This window comes from Mytilus galloprovincialis, chromosome 7 (assembly GCF_965363235.1).
Source record: "Mytilus galloprovincialis chromosome 7, xbMytGall1.hap1.1, whole genome shotgun sequence".
NCBI classification, from domain to species: Eukaryota; Metazoa; Mollusca; class Bivalvia; order Mytilida; family Mytilidae; genus Mytilus; species Mytilus galloprovincialis.
The window spans coordinates 78,848,941-78,865,812 of NC_134844.1; the positions used below are offsets into that span (position 1 = coordinate 78,848,941).

At 31.9% G+C, this 16,872-nt stretch overlaps 1 protein-coding gene across 9 annotated transcripts in view; it reads right to left on the bottom strand.

Moving 5' to 3' along the window:
• Positions 1-16,872, bottom strand: part of LOC143083736 (nck-associated protein 1-like) — a 66,713-nt gene that overhangs the window by 16,305 nt on the left and 33,536 nt on the right. For 5 of the 9 annotated variants that reach the window (XM_076260026.1, XM_076260023.1, XM_076260024.1 and 2 more), the window contains exons 18-26: positions 15,416-15,548; positions 14,923-15,042; positions 13,432-13,571; positions 12,333-12,464; positions 11,479-11,594; positions 10,683-10,788; positions 6,450-6,690; positions 5,940-6,033; positions 4,895-4,912 (exon numbers count right to left, since the gene is read on the bottom strand). In XM_076260026.1, coding sequence (XP_076116141.1) covers positions 4,895-4,912; positions 5,940-6,033; positions 6,450-6,690; positions 10,683-10,788; positions 11,479-11,594; positions 12,333-12,464; positions 13,432-13,571; positions 14,923-15,042; positions 15,416-15,548 — 1,100 coding nt within the window. The remainder of the gene's footprint in view (positions 1-4,894; positions 4,913-5,939; positions 6,034-6,449; positions 6,691-10,682; positions 10,789-11,478; positions 11,595-12,332; positions 12,465-13,431; positions 13,572-14,922; positions 15,043-15,415; positions 15,549-16,872) is intronic. The other 4 variants (XM_076260028.1, XM_076260027.1, XM_076260025.1 and 1 more) reach the window with 1 other exon arrangement.

Below are 16,872 nucleotides of genomic sequence, written 5' to 3' on the forward strand. Positions count from 1 at the left end.
GGTCATAGGGTTCTCATTGTGCAGAGCATGCTGCAATTTACTGACATGCCACAATATTTTAATGTTCCCATTCAGAAAGAATGAAAAATTTATACATCCACATCCAAACTTATTCACCTCGTTAGCATGGGTTTTGCCATTCAAGGTCCTTTTTTTTTTGTTGTGATTCAAATATAAGTATCTGAGTTTCAATAAAAAGAAAATATTATTTGACTTACTGCCACAAGGAAATTCGTGGGTCTTTGCAATCTGATAAATTAACAAAACAGTAGTTAATAACCCTTTTCTCGATATATTTTTTTTTTTTGCATACGTGATTCGCATTGGATTTTTTCTTACAAAAAAAATTCATCCAAACATTTTTGAAATAACAAATAATTGTCCAGCTCTGTGCTTGTGTGAATTTGGAATAATTCAGTAATAATTTTTTTTTTGTAAACTCTTAACATTCAGTAATTATCAGCCATAGAACTGCTCTGTTTCAATCGTTTTTTTAAACATTATATTTTATTAAACAATTTCAGGCATTTTGTAAAATGCATTTCAATTTTTCTAGGCATTTTGTAAAATGCCTAGAAAAATTAGGCATTTTGTATAATGACTGAATCTTGCAGGCATTTTAGAAAATGCCTAAAATTTTCAGGCATTTTACAAAATGCCTAAATTTAGAAAATGCCTGTAACATATACATGTACTTGTGAATAGACTTATTAAGAAGGGATATAATTACGATACTGTTGTCAAGTCATTAAAGATTGCATATGTTGGCGTTAATATTGAGTCATTGATAAGGTCTTTGCATCGGAACTAAACACATTTATTCTAAAAACAGTTGTTGGCATGACACGGGTTATGTTCTTCTCATATATGTTATGATGGTATGATACTAAACCCCTAACGGGAAGGATTGTGCCTGATGTTCATATGATGAAATCATAATCTTTCAGTCAGTTTAATTGAAGTCTGGAGCTGGCATGTCAGTTAACTGCTAGTAGTCTGTTGTTATTTATGTATTATTGTCATTTTGTTTATTTTCTTTGGTTACATCTTCTGACATCAGACTCGGATTTCTCTTGAACTGAATTTTAATGTGCGTATTGTTATGCGTTTACTTTACTACATTGGTTAGAGGTATAGGGGGAGGGTTGAGATCTCACAAACATGTTTAACCCCGCCGCATTTTTGCGCCTGTCCCAAGTCAGGAGCCTCTGGCCTTTGTTAGTCTTGTATTATTTTAATTTTAGTTTCTTGTGTACAATTTGGAAATTAGTATGGCGTTCATTATCACTGGACTAGTATATATTTGTTTAGGGGCCAGCTGAAGGACGCCTCCGGGTGCGGGAATTTCTCGCTACATTGAAGACCTGTTGGTGACCCTCTGCTGTTGTTTTTTATTTGGTCGGGTTGTTGTCTCTTTGACACATTCCCCATTTCCATTCTCAATTTTACTTAATTCATTCAGACAGAAATTGCAGGATTGCTTATATTGAAATTTTATTGAATTTTCCCCGCACTCTCACCCTCCAAAAAATTAAATTCTATAACTTTACAAGCTGTGATCTAATAAAATGACATCGTTTTCATTTTAACCCATGAATATAAATATTTCTACACAACTTCCAAAGGCAAGTGAAAAATGTTTTTGCCAAATGAATGGCATGCAAGGTGAAAGGTCTAGTTTGGAATGAATTTGAAAAACAAATTATGTATAGAGGCAATTTCAAAGTTATCTTCAATTACAAGGATTTCAAAGTATTCAAAAAAGACTTAATCCCAAAACAGCAAATTCCACTAAAAATCTAAAAACTTAAAATCAAAACGATATAACATCACTTCCATCATTTTGGTACTTATCATTGAATAAACATCTGATATTACTGCCCACCTCTCTACTTCTACCAAAGCACAGTAAAATTATTGAAGAAAAATGTGCTTTTTAAAATATGAAGCCAGTTTTATCCCTTCAACAATAGGGACATTTAAAGACAAAGCATGTATATACAAGTATAGCACAAGCAGAGCCAGCTGATTTTAATTGATTCTCCGGCTTTACCTGGATTTTTTTTTTCAATCTCAGGAACGCATCTTGGTAGTGACAACATATTTTTAAGTTTCTTAATGCATTTGTTAGTTACCCTTTTAATGGGAATTATTGGTAAATTTTTTATCAAAATGAAAATGACAATCCCACATTTTTTGTATTAATAACAATTGCATAGGACATTTCTATCAAATCAAAACATATTCATGTATGCATTTCAAAATATTAATTGATTTTTGTTTAACTGTACATTATACATGTTTTAATGCAAACTTCGGTTAACAGTGGTATACAGACACATTCTTAAATAATTGTAATATAATGTACTGTGAATTTATTCTTATCTTTAATTAATTCAGAAATTATTGCAAGGTTTTTAAACTGTGAATGATGCGACTGGGTTAGCATTGCAATAATAACTAGAGGCTCTAAAGAGCCTGTGTCGCTCACCTTGGTCTATGTGCATATTACACAAAGGACACAGATGGATTCATGACAAAATTGTGTTTTGCTGATAGTGATGTGTTTGTAGATCTTACTTTACTGAACATTCTTGGTACTTACAATTTTCTCTATCTATAATAAACTTGGACCTTTAGACACAGTGAAAAATATTTTGTAAAAATTTACAAAAATTTACCAAATTAGTGAAAATTGTTAAAAATTGAATAAAATGGGCAACAACTCCTTAAGGGGTCAACTGACGATTTTGGTCATGTTGACTTATTTCTAGATCTTACTTAGCTGAACATTATTGCTGTTTACAGTTTATCTCTATCTATAACAATATTCAAGATAATAACCAAAAACAGCAAAATTTCCTTAAAATTACTAATTCAGGGGCAGCAACCCAACAACAGGTTATCCGATTTATCTGAAAATTTCAGGGCAGAAAGATCTTGACCTGTTACACAAGTTTACCCCATGTCAGATTTGCTCTAAATGCTTTGGTTTTTGAGTTATAAGCCAAAAACTGCATTTTACCCCTATGTTCTATTTTTAGCCATGGCCGCTATCTTGGTTGGTTGGCTGGGTCACGCCACACATTTTTTAAACTAGATACCCCAAAGATGATTGTGGCCAAGTAGTTTCAGAGGAGAAGATTTTTGTAAAAGATTACTAAGATTTACGAAAAATGGTTAAAAATTGACTATTAAGGGCAATAACTCCTAAAGGGGTCAACTGACCATTTCGGTCATGTTGACTTATTTGTAAATCTTTTTTTGCTGAACATTATTGCTGTTTACAGTTTATCTCTATCTATAATAATATTCAAGATAATAACCAAAAACAGCAAAATTTCATTAAAATTACTTATTCTGGGGCAGCAACCCAAAACCGGGTTGTCCAATTCATCTGAAAATTTCAGGGCAGGTAGATCTTGACCTGATAAACAAATTTACGTCATGTCAGATTTACTCTAAATTCTTTGGTTTTTGAGTTATAAGCCAAAAACTGCATTTTACCCAAGGTTCTATTTTTAGCCATGGCGGCCATCTTGATTGGATGGCTGGGTCACTGGACACATTTTTCAAACTACATACCCCAAAGATGGTTGTGGCCAAGTTTGGATTGATTTGGCCAAGTAGTTTCAGAGGAGAAGATTTTTGTAAAAGTTAACGACGCCGGACGACGACGGACGACAGACGACGGACGACGGACGCCAAGTGATGGGAAAAGCTCACTTGGCCCTTTGGGCCAGGTGAGCTAAAAATACCTGTTGTGATATCTGATATCTATCTGCATGCAGCTTTTTACTGCAATTGCAATAGTTATTCCCATTTTTTTGTTGATCTTATCAAAATTGCAATAATAAATGCTTGCAATAATTTATGAATTTACTGTATGTTCAATGAACTAAATTCAATTTCCATGGAATTTGTACAATTTCTTAATATATGCCAACTGAAAATACAGGGGCAGATCCAGCCATTTTAAAAAGGGGGGTTCCCAACCCAGGACAAAGGGGGGTTTCAACCCCTGGAACCCCCCCCCCCTTTTTGATCTGCCAATGAAATATATGATAAATATCCACAGTACATTTATAAGTACAATGTATATTTGCATAACTAAATCTTTAAATGAAAGTATTGATATTTCAAATTTACACTTCAATTCATTCAATTCCTACCTGTTTTTGCAACTAGTGAGAAAAAAATGTATATAGCTCAATTTCAGTTTTGAACCTTTAGAGTAGGTTCACAAGAAGTGGCAATTTTAACTTCAGAAGCTTTCATTTATTCAATAGATCTAAAGGAACATTTTATATTGTATCAATTGTTACCATGTTAAAGTTTAAAGTTTAACTATCAAGAGTGGATAATTTTTTGAAATTCATGAAAATATAAGTAGGAATGTGTTTCACTCGTATGTTTCTTTGGTTCCTGTTTGAAACTTTAAGACAGAATACTACAGCAATGCCAATTTTGCTTATACAGCTTACAGTATTGGGTGACACCTAAAATGTATAATACAACACAGATCTTTTCCACTGATACTAAAGTATATCAGCTTTAGGACAACATTTATATACAGTGACTATGAATTTAACATGTAAAGACACAAATTAAATTATGTAAATTAAATTGTACATAAGTTTTAATAATTTTTATCTAAATTTAAAACCTAATCTAAAAACATTATATTATTAACATAAATGTAAAATTTCTGGAACAGAAACATAAATTCAACAAGATGCAAATAAAAACAACCTGAAAACAAAATAATACATGAATGGACCACCTAGCACGCATGTGCATGGCAATTATCGTGCAGTGTATACAATAGGATCACACGACCGGAAACCGGCTGCAAGCGCAGACATAAAAGATAGAAACAACATTCAGATCTTACTTGCTGATTGCTTGGGTCCTAAATAAATCAGTAATATTGGTTATTAGTGAAAGCTAACATACATCTACAGGTGCAATCAAATTATACATTGTCTATGCAACCATTTTACTGACTAATAAATTATACATTGTCTATGCAACCATTTTACTGACTAATTGCTAGTTAACCATTTTCCTGGAAGTCTTGTTCAAAATAAAAGTACTGCTAACAAAATAACTATTCAAAATGCAGTATTACATCAGAAGTATTTTATCCTATAGACATATTTACACATTTAGGTATTTAGCTGATTTTCGTTTCCAAATCATTCTGGATCTACTATGTCAAGATTTTAACTAATGGCAGACAAATGTGTATACAAGTGTAATTTTGTCTATTTTTTGTGATATATTCTTTTTTAAAACTGTATCATGAATTATCAAAATTATTTGCCTATGTATAGATCAGCCTGAACTTATGTTAATCTGATACAAGCTGCTATATATGGGCAACATTGAATTTACTTTTATATTTTGCAATTAATTTTTGCTTGTATTTGAACTGCTTGATGATGGTGAACAAAAAATATAAATTCCTGAAATCTTAAAACCATGGCAGCATTTGGATAAGTTTAACAAAATTAAACTAATTTACATTCCACATGTACATAAATAAGAAGTTTCTGATATTCAACAGACAAAAAATCATTATAAATGGTTTACAGTCTGAATTTTATGTGTAGCTATCAATACAGAATCAAATATCTTGCCTTGTGAAGTAGGTATTTCAATTCTTAATAATATATTACTTTTTCCTTTCAAAGCCAAGTATAAAAGCTACTTGAACATATGTGTTATATTTTGTTAATTCATTTCAAGATCTATTCAAAATCTATGTTAGAAAGCAACAATCAACATCATCATAATAAATTATTTCCAGCTTTCTGAAAATTCTAATCTAAATTTCATTAAGATTCTACATCCTACATTATTCTATAGATAGTCTCCCTTGCATAGCTGTAATAAATGTTCAGGAGACAGGAACCCAGGTGATACTGGTTACTTACTTGTCAACTGCCTGTACAGGTCTCTCATAACTTCTGGTTTGTCGTAGTTAGTTCTCAGTTTCTGTAGGACTTCTTTGTTACCAACAACTAATTTCTGCAGGGGAAAGTTAGAAAATAAATTTGAATCACGAATCTTACTTTATGCAAATATTCTGAACAATAAGAGATCCTCTGGTTAGAGTAAACTGATTTTGAAACTAATGGATTAAATCATCTCATCAATTATAAATGTGTATCATTATCACTTCAACAGTTATTTTGTAACATCTGATGGCATTTGCATGACTTTTTCAAGCAAGTTCAAATTGGAAGAGCTTATTATAGGTAATAACATAATAATACATAATTCATTTTGGAGTAAAAGAAATAGTTGGTTAAATCTAAGTGGTCATAACTTGATAAAAAATGCAGGCTGGTGTATCTGATAGTTTATTTAAACTTTCAAATTTTCAAATACTTATTTCAATTTTTTACTCAATTCTTAACAGGTGTACTACATGTATATCTTACTTTCAGTTCATCAACCTGGCTAGCAACATGATTCATCAGCCTCTCTCCCATATACTTCATACCATATGGACCAATCAGCTCAGCTAAGGCCCTTAACTCTGTCAAATCTGCATATTCCTCAGCAGCAAAGAACTGGTTCCCATCTGTCTGTATACTGACAAAGGCCTTATGGTTAGGTGAAAATATGACTGGATTCTGGCCTGCATTTACTGTCACTCTCCGTAATAATACTTCAAGATACCTGTAGATGATTGGTTATAATTTGGGAACTAATAAAACAATTTATAAAAGTATATTTAATGAATGAGTTACATATCTGTGTTGTTCAGGCACAAGTAGAATATTTTTCACTGTTTTCTAATTTTTTTCTGCTTGTTATTTGTATTATGACTATGGTCTATGTAATGAAAATAGGGTTTAATATACATGTACAATGAACTATGTCTTTTTCTACACATTACCAGTTTTGGTGCAATTTATCAACAGGAAATGTTTTGCATCCAAGAAAACATAAACACCAGAAATTGATTACTGTATATTCGTTTAATTTTCATTAGTACCGATTTTTGTGGATATGGGAACAAAAAAAACTTAATTGATATTAGTTTTCATGTTTTTGTCAAGGTCTGTATAAAAGCATATGGAAATTGTGTACCTCATTAAGACCTTTAAATTCGTAGTTCACCTATACCCCAAACAAGAATGTGTCCATAGTACACGGATGCCCCACTCACACTATAATTTTCCATGTTCAGTGGACCGTGAAATTGAGGTCAAAACTTTAATATGAAAACAAAATTAGAAAGATCATATCATAGGGAACATGTGTGCTAAGTTTCAAAATGATGTGACTTCAACTTCATCAAAAACCACCTTGACCAAAAACTTTAACCTGAACGGACGCTCGGACGAACGGACGCACGGATGAACGGACGCATGAATGGAGACACAGACCAGAAAACATAATGCCCCTCTACTATCGTAGGTGGGGCACAAAAACATTCAAAATTGAAACCCTATGAATAATAATGAATCAACAGTACCAGCCTTTCAGCAAGTGTAAGGCCATCAGTACTAACTTACCAGTTGGTATAATTAGCTGTAATTGTTTTCTCCCCAGTAAAGCTATCTATATGCTGTGTTTGTTGTGGTAATACACTGTTAATAACTTACCAGTTGGTATAATTAGCTGTAATTGTTTTCTCCCCAGTAAAGCTGTCTATATGCTGTGTTTGTTGTGGTAATACACTGTTAATAACTTACCAGTTGGTATAATTAGCTGTAATTGTTTTCTCCCCAGTAAAGCTATCTATATGCTGTGTTTGTTGTGGTAATACACTGTTAATAACTTACCAGTTGGTATAATTAGCTGTAATTGTTTTCTCTCCAGTAAAGCTATCTATATGCTGTGTTTGTTGTGGTAATACACTGTTAATAACTTACCAGTTGGTATAATTAGCTGTAATTGTTTTCTCTCCAGTAAAGCTATCTATATGTTGTGTTTGTTGTGGTAATACACTGTTAATAACTTACCAGTTGGTATAATTAGCTGTAATTGTTTTCTCCCCAGTAAAGCTATCTATATGTTGTGTTTGTTGTGGTAATACACTGTTAATAACTTACCAGTTGGTATAATTAGCTGTAATGGTTTTCTCTCCAGTAAAGCTATCTATATGCTGTGTTTGTTGTGGTAATACACTGTTAATAACTTACCAGTTGGTATAATTAGCTGTAATTGTTTTCTCTCCAGTAAAGCTATCTATATGTTGTGTTTGTTGTGGTAATACACTGTTAATAACTTACCAGTTGGTATAATTAGCTGTAATTGTTTTCTCTCCAGTAAAGCTATCTATATGTTGTGTTTGTTGTGGTAATACACTGTTAATAACTTACCAGTTGGTATAATTAGCTGTAATGGTTTTCTCTCCAGTAAAGCTATCTATATGCTGTGTTTGTTGTGGTAATACACTGTTAATAACTTACCAGTTTGTATAATTAGCTGTAATTGTTTTCTCTCCAGTAAAGCTATCTATATGTTGTGTTTGTTGTGGTAATACACTGTTAATAACTTACCAGTTGGTATAATTAGCTGTAATTGTTTTCTCTCCAGTAAAGCTATCTATATGTTGTGTTTGTTGTGGTAATACACTGTTAATAACTTACCAGTTGGTATAATTAGCTGTAATTGTTTTCTCTCCAGTAAAGCTATCTATATGCTGTGTTTGTTGTGGTAATACACTGTTAATAACTTACCAGTTTGTATAATTAGCTGTAATTGTTTTCTCTCCAGTAAAGCTGTCTATATGCTGTGTTTGTTGTGGTAATACACTGTTAATAACTTACCAGTTGGTATAATTAGCTGTAATTGTTTTCTCTCCAGTAAAGCTGTCTATATGCTGTGTTTGTTGTGGTAATACACTGTTAATAACTTACCAGTTTGTATAATTAGCTGTAATTGTTTTCTCTCCAGTAAAGCTATCTATATGTTGTGTTTGTTGTGGTAATACACTGTTAATAACTTACCAGTTTGTATAATTAGCTGTAATTGTTTTCTCCCCAGTAAAGCTGTCTATATGCTGTGTTTGTTGTGGAAATACACTGTTAATAACTTACCAGTTGGTATAATTAGCTGTAATTGTTTTCTCTCCAGTAAAGCTATCTATATGCTGTGTTTGTTGTGGTAATACACTGTTAATAACTTACCAGTTGGTATAATTAGCTGTAATTGTTTTCTCCCCAGTAAAGCTATCTATATGCTGTGTTTGTTGTGGTAATACACTGTTAATAACTTACCAGTTGGTATAATTAGCTGTAATTGTTTTCTCTCCAGTAAAGCTATCTATATGTTGTGTTTGTTGTGGTAATACACTGTTAATAACTTACCAGTTGGTATAATTAGCTGTAATTGTTTTCTCCCCAGTAAAGCTGTCTATATGCTGTGTTTGTTGTGGAAATACACTGTTAATAACTTACCAGTTGGTATAATTAGCTGTAATTGTTTTCTCTCCAGTAAAGCTATCTATATGCTGTGTTTGTTGTGGTAATACACTGTTAATAACTTACCAGTTGGTATAATTAGCTGTAATTGTTTTCTCCCCAGTAAAGCTATCTATATGCTGTGTTTGTTGTGGTAATACACTGTTAATAACTTACCAGTTGGTATAATTAGCTGTAATTGTTTTCTCTCCAGTAAAGCTATCTATATGCTGTGTTTGTTGTGGTAATACACTGTTAATAACTTACCAGTTGGTATAATTAGCTGTAATTGTTTTCTCCCCAGTAAAGCTGTCTATATGCTGTGTTTGTTGTGGTAATACACTGTTAATAACTTACCAGTTGGTATAATTAGCTGTAATTGTTTTCTCTCCAGTAAAGCTATCTATATGCTGTGTTTGTTGTGGTAATACACTGTTAATAACTTACCAGTTGGTATAATTAGCTGTAATTGTTTTCTCTCCAGTAAAGCTATCTATATGCTGTGTTTGTTGTGGTAATACACTGTTAATAACTTACCAGTTGGTATAATTAGCTGTAATTGTTTTCTCTCCAGTAAAGCTATCTATATGCTGTGTTTGTTGTGGTAATACACTGTTAATAACTTACCAGTTGGTATAATTAGCTGTAATTGTTTTCTCCCCAGTAAAGCTATCTATATGTTGTGTTTGTTGTGGTAATACACTGTTAATAACTTACCAGTTGGTATAATTAGCTGTAATTGTTTTCTCTCCAGTAAAGCTATCTATATGCTGTGTTTGTTGTGGTAATACACTGTTAATAACTTACCAGTTGGTATAATTAGCTGTAATTGTTTTCTCTCCAGTAAAGCTATCTATATGTTGTGTTTGTTGTGGTAATACACTGTTAATAACTTACCAGTTTGTATAATTAGCTGTAATTGTTTTCTCTCCAGTAAAGCTATCTATATGCTGTGTTTGTTGTGGAAATACACTGTTAATAACTTACCAGTTGGTATAATTAGCTGTAATTGTTTTCTCTCCAGTAAAGCTATCTATATGTTGTGTTTGTTGTGGTAATACACTGTTAATAACTTACCAGTTTGTATAATTAGCTGTAATTGTTTTCTCCCCAGTAAAGCTATCTATATGTTGTGTTTGTTGTGGTAATACACTGTTAATAACTTACCAGTTGGTATAATTAGCTGTAATGGTTTTCTCTCCAGTAAAGCTATCTATATGTTGTGTTTGTTGTGGTAATACACTGTTAATAACTTACCAGTTTGTATAATTAGCTGTAATTGTTTTCTCCCCAGTAAAGCTATCTATATGCTGTGTTTGTTGTGGTAATACACTGTTAAAGATTCTAGCTATGTCTATGTTTACTGCAAAATACAAAATAAATATAATTCAAGTTTTTGTAAATATTGAACTTATCCAGTATAAAGAAATGGTCTTTGCTACAGTAATTACATAATCTTTATCCAGCAAGCTAATATACCGCACAGCCCTCACATACATGTAACTTAAAATTATAACTTTTGGTATGTTTTTTCGGTTTATTCCCCCTCTAGAATTGTTTATTTCAACTTCAGATTTTTCTGATTATTAAACAGGTTTTGATGAGTCGAAACCTTAAACTAAAATTTAATAGGATCTGAAAAAAAGCACTGTTCTGTTGACCACAGAGTGATGATTCATGGAAGAACTAATGGTCAGAAAAAAAGTTATTAAAAACATATAAACTATAGAATAGAGAATGAAAAAGGGGAATGTGACAAACAATATCCAGACCAAAGAGCATTAAACAGCCATAGGCCATCAATTGGTCAACACCTCAAAAAACCTGTAACCAGTGTCTAGCTTCAGTTGGCCTCTAAACAATAACATGCAGGCTGAACACACAATAATGATATTGCCTGTACCAAGTCAGGAATATGACAATTGTTATCCATTCGTTTGATGTGTTCGATCTTTTGATTTTGCCATTTGGTAACAAACTTTCCAATTTGAATTTTCCTTGGAGTTTAGTATATTGTTATTTTACTTTATATTTCAAGATCACATATACATACCATAATTTTCCAGTCCCTGTAAGACATTCATAACAGATTTAACACTGTTCAGTAATTCTGATGGTTTTGCTATCTCTGATGTGTCTGGATTGTACATCATCATACCAACTAAGGCTCTAAAATACAAAAATGATATTCATAAAAGATTGAAGACTGTTTTTAAAAATAATTCCACTTATGGATATGCAACATTGGACCAATACATTCATTTTGAGAAAACACTTTTTCTCATAATTTCAATTTTATTACATTAAAAGCAATAAACATAAATTTGATGGTTAATTGTTGGTGTTCAAGCCACGTCAGCAATATTGTCTATATCTTGGATGGCACATGATTTCAGATCATGTGTCTGGAGAAAACCACCAACAGACAAACTGGCAATCCTAGTCCATTAAGATTGGAATCAAAAGCAACAGCCATGAGTGAAGTTCATATTCAAAATCTCAGCGTTGATAGGCTAAAGATACAGTAGATGATCCAATAATGTTTACAGTCTTTTGACTTTGTGTTTTTGTTACATATTTCTATGTATAGATGATGTCACTTTTCATTTTGTTTGAGTGTTTTCAATGTACAATTTCATTACTATATATAGATTATTACATTGATACAAGTGGATTATCGGATTTATCCAATCGAGATAGTTAAATACTTTCCACGAAGTTGTCAATTTCATTAACACCTGTTACAACATTTTGATCATTTCTCGGAGCTGAGAAAGGTTATGACCCTTTGACTCAGCCAATCATCTTCTGAGATCACCGGCAACCACACGCTGATTAAATTTTTTTTATACCATGGGTTCGGAAAGGGATATTTTTCCATAGAATTAGAGAAACACTAATACTCACTTGTTGAATCTTGTTTCTAAGTGTTGTAAGAAGAATTCCCTTGGTACAAATCCATGCTCCCATACTTGTATCACATTGCAGTAGTTTATAGCATAGCACAATTCTGTCAGAGCCATATGTAATTTGTCCATTCTAAAAATACAATGTATAGATTTTTACGTTGATACAATATGACAGCTACAAATATTCCTTTTGGAAAATTGAAATAGAAATATTGTAAACAATTGCAACTAGTTTATTTTTTTACATTTTCAAATAACTCACATTTTGGTTGATTATGTTACAGCAAAATGACTTAAAGGTAATGGCAATATCTTTGGTAAGCTTGCTTGCTTGCTGAACCATGAAATTATTACACACATATAAGTTTATGTGCTGTAAACCTAACTTCATTCATGCTGACACATGAACCTATTTTTTATCATTATTTTTTTCTGTCCATAAAGGATTTGGTGCTAAAAATAGATTTTTTAAAAGTAGCATGTGTTGTCAGATTTCAATTACTATAAATTCAGAAATTATTGCTTGCATTTATTATTGCGACTATGTCATTTTAAACTTAAATGCGATTTTAATTTTTACGACTTTGAGAAAAGTCATGCTTAATTCAGTTAAAATATTACAAAATGCAAGTTTTAATTATTGCGTTTACAACTCTGTCGCAATATATGCGCATAAATAAAAAACTCACAATAACTTCTGAATTTACAGTAGATCATCAAATAAGAATTATGATAGAAGTTGTCATTCATTCAATATTCCCTGGTTTTTGTTCTGCAAATTTTTTTTAAATAGCAAGAACATTATTTATAATCAATGATAATGTGGTCATAGAACAAAATCTTTGAATAATAAACTATTTATTTCCAAAGTTGTTTCCATGTCTAATATCTAAAATCTATGTAAAAGTAAAATCATGAAAATAATGAACCGTGATGAAAATTCAAAACGGAAAGTCCCTTATCAATTGGCAAATCAAAGGCTCAAACACATCAAATGAATGGATAATAACTGTCATATTTTATAAGCTGTATTTTTTTCATTGATGAAAACTGTTTAAAATAAGATCTCTTTCATTCGAAAAAGTTAATAGTTTTACCTTGTAAAGACTTCTCTGTTTTTCCTAGCACTTTCTTGTCCAGGTTTAATAGGTTCTGCAACAGTTTTTTTCTTTTTATCCTGTGGCCTTTTCTTCTGAGCTGTCTGTATAATAGTATCTGCACTATGTTTTGGTAGTAACTGCAGTGAATAAGATATTTCATGATCACTAAAAAGAAGTATTCATTTTTACATGCAGTCATCAGTAATCTAGAATAAAGTTTGTAGGTTTCAAAGAAATAAGACCTCAAATCTGATACCTTTTTTTCATTTCTTTGGGTAACTACACAAAAAATTTCTCATTTCTTTGGGTAACTACAGAGAAAATTTCTCATTTCTTTGGATAACTACACAGACAATTTCTCATTTCTTTGGGTAACTACATAGAAAATTTCTCATTTCTATATATAAATAGAATTTCAACAAGTGAAACTGCAAGCTACTGCTCACTGATGATTCCCCGGTCGCAAGTGATAATATTAATAGTGTAAAAATATGCAAGTGTTCAGTTAACAGGAAGTTGTCGAGTGGTGACTCTGAAAACGCATCACACAGTATAGCTGACTTATACATGTATAAACCCTGAAACCAAATTTCAGAAATCCTTGTATTGTAGTTCCTGAGAAAAATTTGACGAATAATATTCATGGGACGGTTGGACTGACAGACTGATGGACTGACGGACTGACGGAAGGATGGATGGACAGACAGAGGTAATACAGTATACCCCCCCTTTTTTAAAACGGGGGTATAAAAACAAAATTTGAAATATAATATTGGTTAAAATGATACCAGACTCACTGACAATTTTCAAGTGTGAGGGGGGATCATAACAAAACCTTCTTTAATTTTTAATGCTAACAAGATATTTTATTGTCATCTTTTGATGATGGTCCATAATTAAAATTGACCACCTTGGAAACTTGGTTACCACAAATGTACAAAGCATATTTGTTTCTCCTAGATTCTACTTTGTAGCCATAGACTTTGAAGGAAAAACTAAAAATATGATTGATAAATTAAGGAAGCTGGCTTGTCATGTTTTGGATTTTTTGTCAGATTTTCGAAATCCTCTGGTTTTATCCATTTGAATGGCCTTGAAAAAATTTGCCCGGTGACCCCCATTTTTCTATTTGTAAATCTGTTACATGTATAATGATAAGCCATATGTAAAAGTCTTATAAAATTTTAATTACTTTTTAACAGTTTTTTAAGAACTTCAACCTGTCAATGATAAAGCTATGAAAAGTCAAGAGAGAATATTTTCCCGCCAAAATTTCAATTGCTTATATCTCGAAAACAAGCACGGTGACCTTTATATTTTTTTTTGCTCTTTGAATCTCTTTATTATTTCCCTATCAATATAAACTAATGTTTTGAAAAGTTAATTACTCTGAAACTGAGAAGTGAACTCCCTTAATACCAGCTTAAAGTATTTTTCTTGGGCTACAAATATTTAAATATATATAAGATTTTAGTAGGTGATGATTACCTTGTCACTAAGCATACACTGCTCTTCACAGATAGCTGTTATCACCTGATTTACTTCATCTGACATCTCTTTCAGGAACCAGTGTGTATACTGGACACTAGTGGTACCTATAGAATGTCTCTGTAAAACAAACAAGGAACCAGTGTAATTTTTATACACCTAATCTTTGAAATTTTCAAAATAATAAAAAAATCATCGAAAAATGTCTGAATTCATCATACCAAATTCCTTGAATGGAGGGAAAATCTTGTTTTTGTAGTTTTGAGACATTCTGCAATACAAGCTTCTTGAAAAATTTTGGTTAATTTTAACCATGAAAAATGGTTTCCAACAAATGATATTAAATCCACAAAATACAAAAATGTACAGTAAATTAACAATAGCCATGTTTTTTTTTGTCATATGCTGGTAGGCATTCATGCAATACATTGATTCACCCCTTTTCCCTTCTTTTCAATTCTAATGTATTATATTAATCCATTTATAGTTGTACCTCTTCAGGACAGAGCTCATGTGTTGCGTTCATAAAATGTGCACAGATCATTGGGAAGACTATACTGAATCTATGTTGTGCTGGGAATTCCATACACTGTTTAAACTGGTGTTCATAAATCTGAGTATAAAAGCTGAAAAATAAAAAGATATAAATTTAACCGTAATCAGACACTGTCACCTCAGGCCAAATAAAAAAGTATGTGTGGTTCCAGTTACATCTGAAAACAAGAATGTGTCCACAGTACACGGATGCCCCACTCGCACTATCATTTTCTATGTTTAGTGGACCGTGAAATTGGAATAAATTCTCTAATTTGACATTAAAATTAGAATGATCTTATCAAAGGGAACATGTATACTAAGTTTCAAGTTGATTGGACTTCAACTTCATCAAAAACTACCTTGACCAAAAACTTTAACCTGAAGTGGGACAGACGGACGGACGGACAGACGTACGGACGAACAGACGGACGAACGGACGCACAGACCAGAGAACATAATGCCCCTCTACTATTGTAGGTGGGGCATAAAAAGTTAGGGTAGGTAGGTAGGGATTTTTTTTTATTTTATGTTTGTTTTTTTACATTGAGTCTATAGGAGCAACATTCTGACTTTAACAGTGCTTAATGAAAAATGACAATAAAATCTTTAGGGTAGGCTATTTTTAAGCCGAAAAAGTAGGGATGTTATGGTTACTGGAACCACACATATATTTTTATTTGGCCTCAGGCATAGATTACCTTAGCTGTATTTGGCAACACTTTTAGGAATTTTGGATCTCAATGCTCTTCAACTTCGTACTTTATTTGGCTTTTTTTTTTTTAACTTTTTTGGATTCAAGCTTCACTGATGAGTCTTTTGTAGACGAAACGCGTGTCTGGCGTATATATAAAATTTAGTCCTGGTATCTATGATGAGTTTATTTATTGTCAATGACATGAATGAACTATGATTTTAGAATATAAGCAATTTATGGGAAAAAAGCACAAAAGTGAAACTGAAATTCATCAAAACACAGACATATCAAAGAAAGATGATAAAAAAAATTGAAAGCCAAATAAAAGTAAGAGAATCATATAAATTTGTTTAAATTGGTATAAGTATGTTATTCAAAATCATTATTTGATTCAAGTTTGTCACAAATTCAGTTTTGTTTGTCATTTATGCCAATATCAATAATATGTTTAATTAATATGGGAATAGCAAATATTTTTATACTGCAACTAGTTATATTTATTTCCTAAATATAGTAACACAGCTGTATTTTGTGCAATATGGATAACTTTTTCCACAATCAGAGGTTCCTTAAGGCATGAAAATAAGTTTGAAATTAGTTTTAAAAGGAGTATGTTTGGTAAGGTCCTAAAATGGCCCCCATTTTTAGCGTCATTTTCAAATTCAGATTTATTGACCAATATCACAATATAATCAACATGTTTTATTTGAATATTAAGT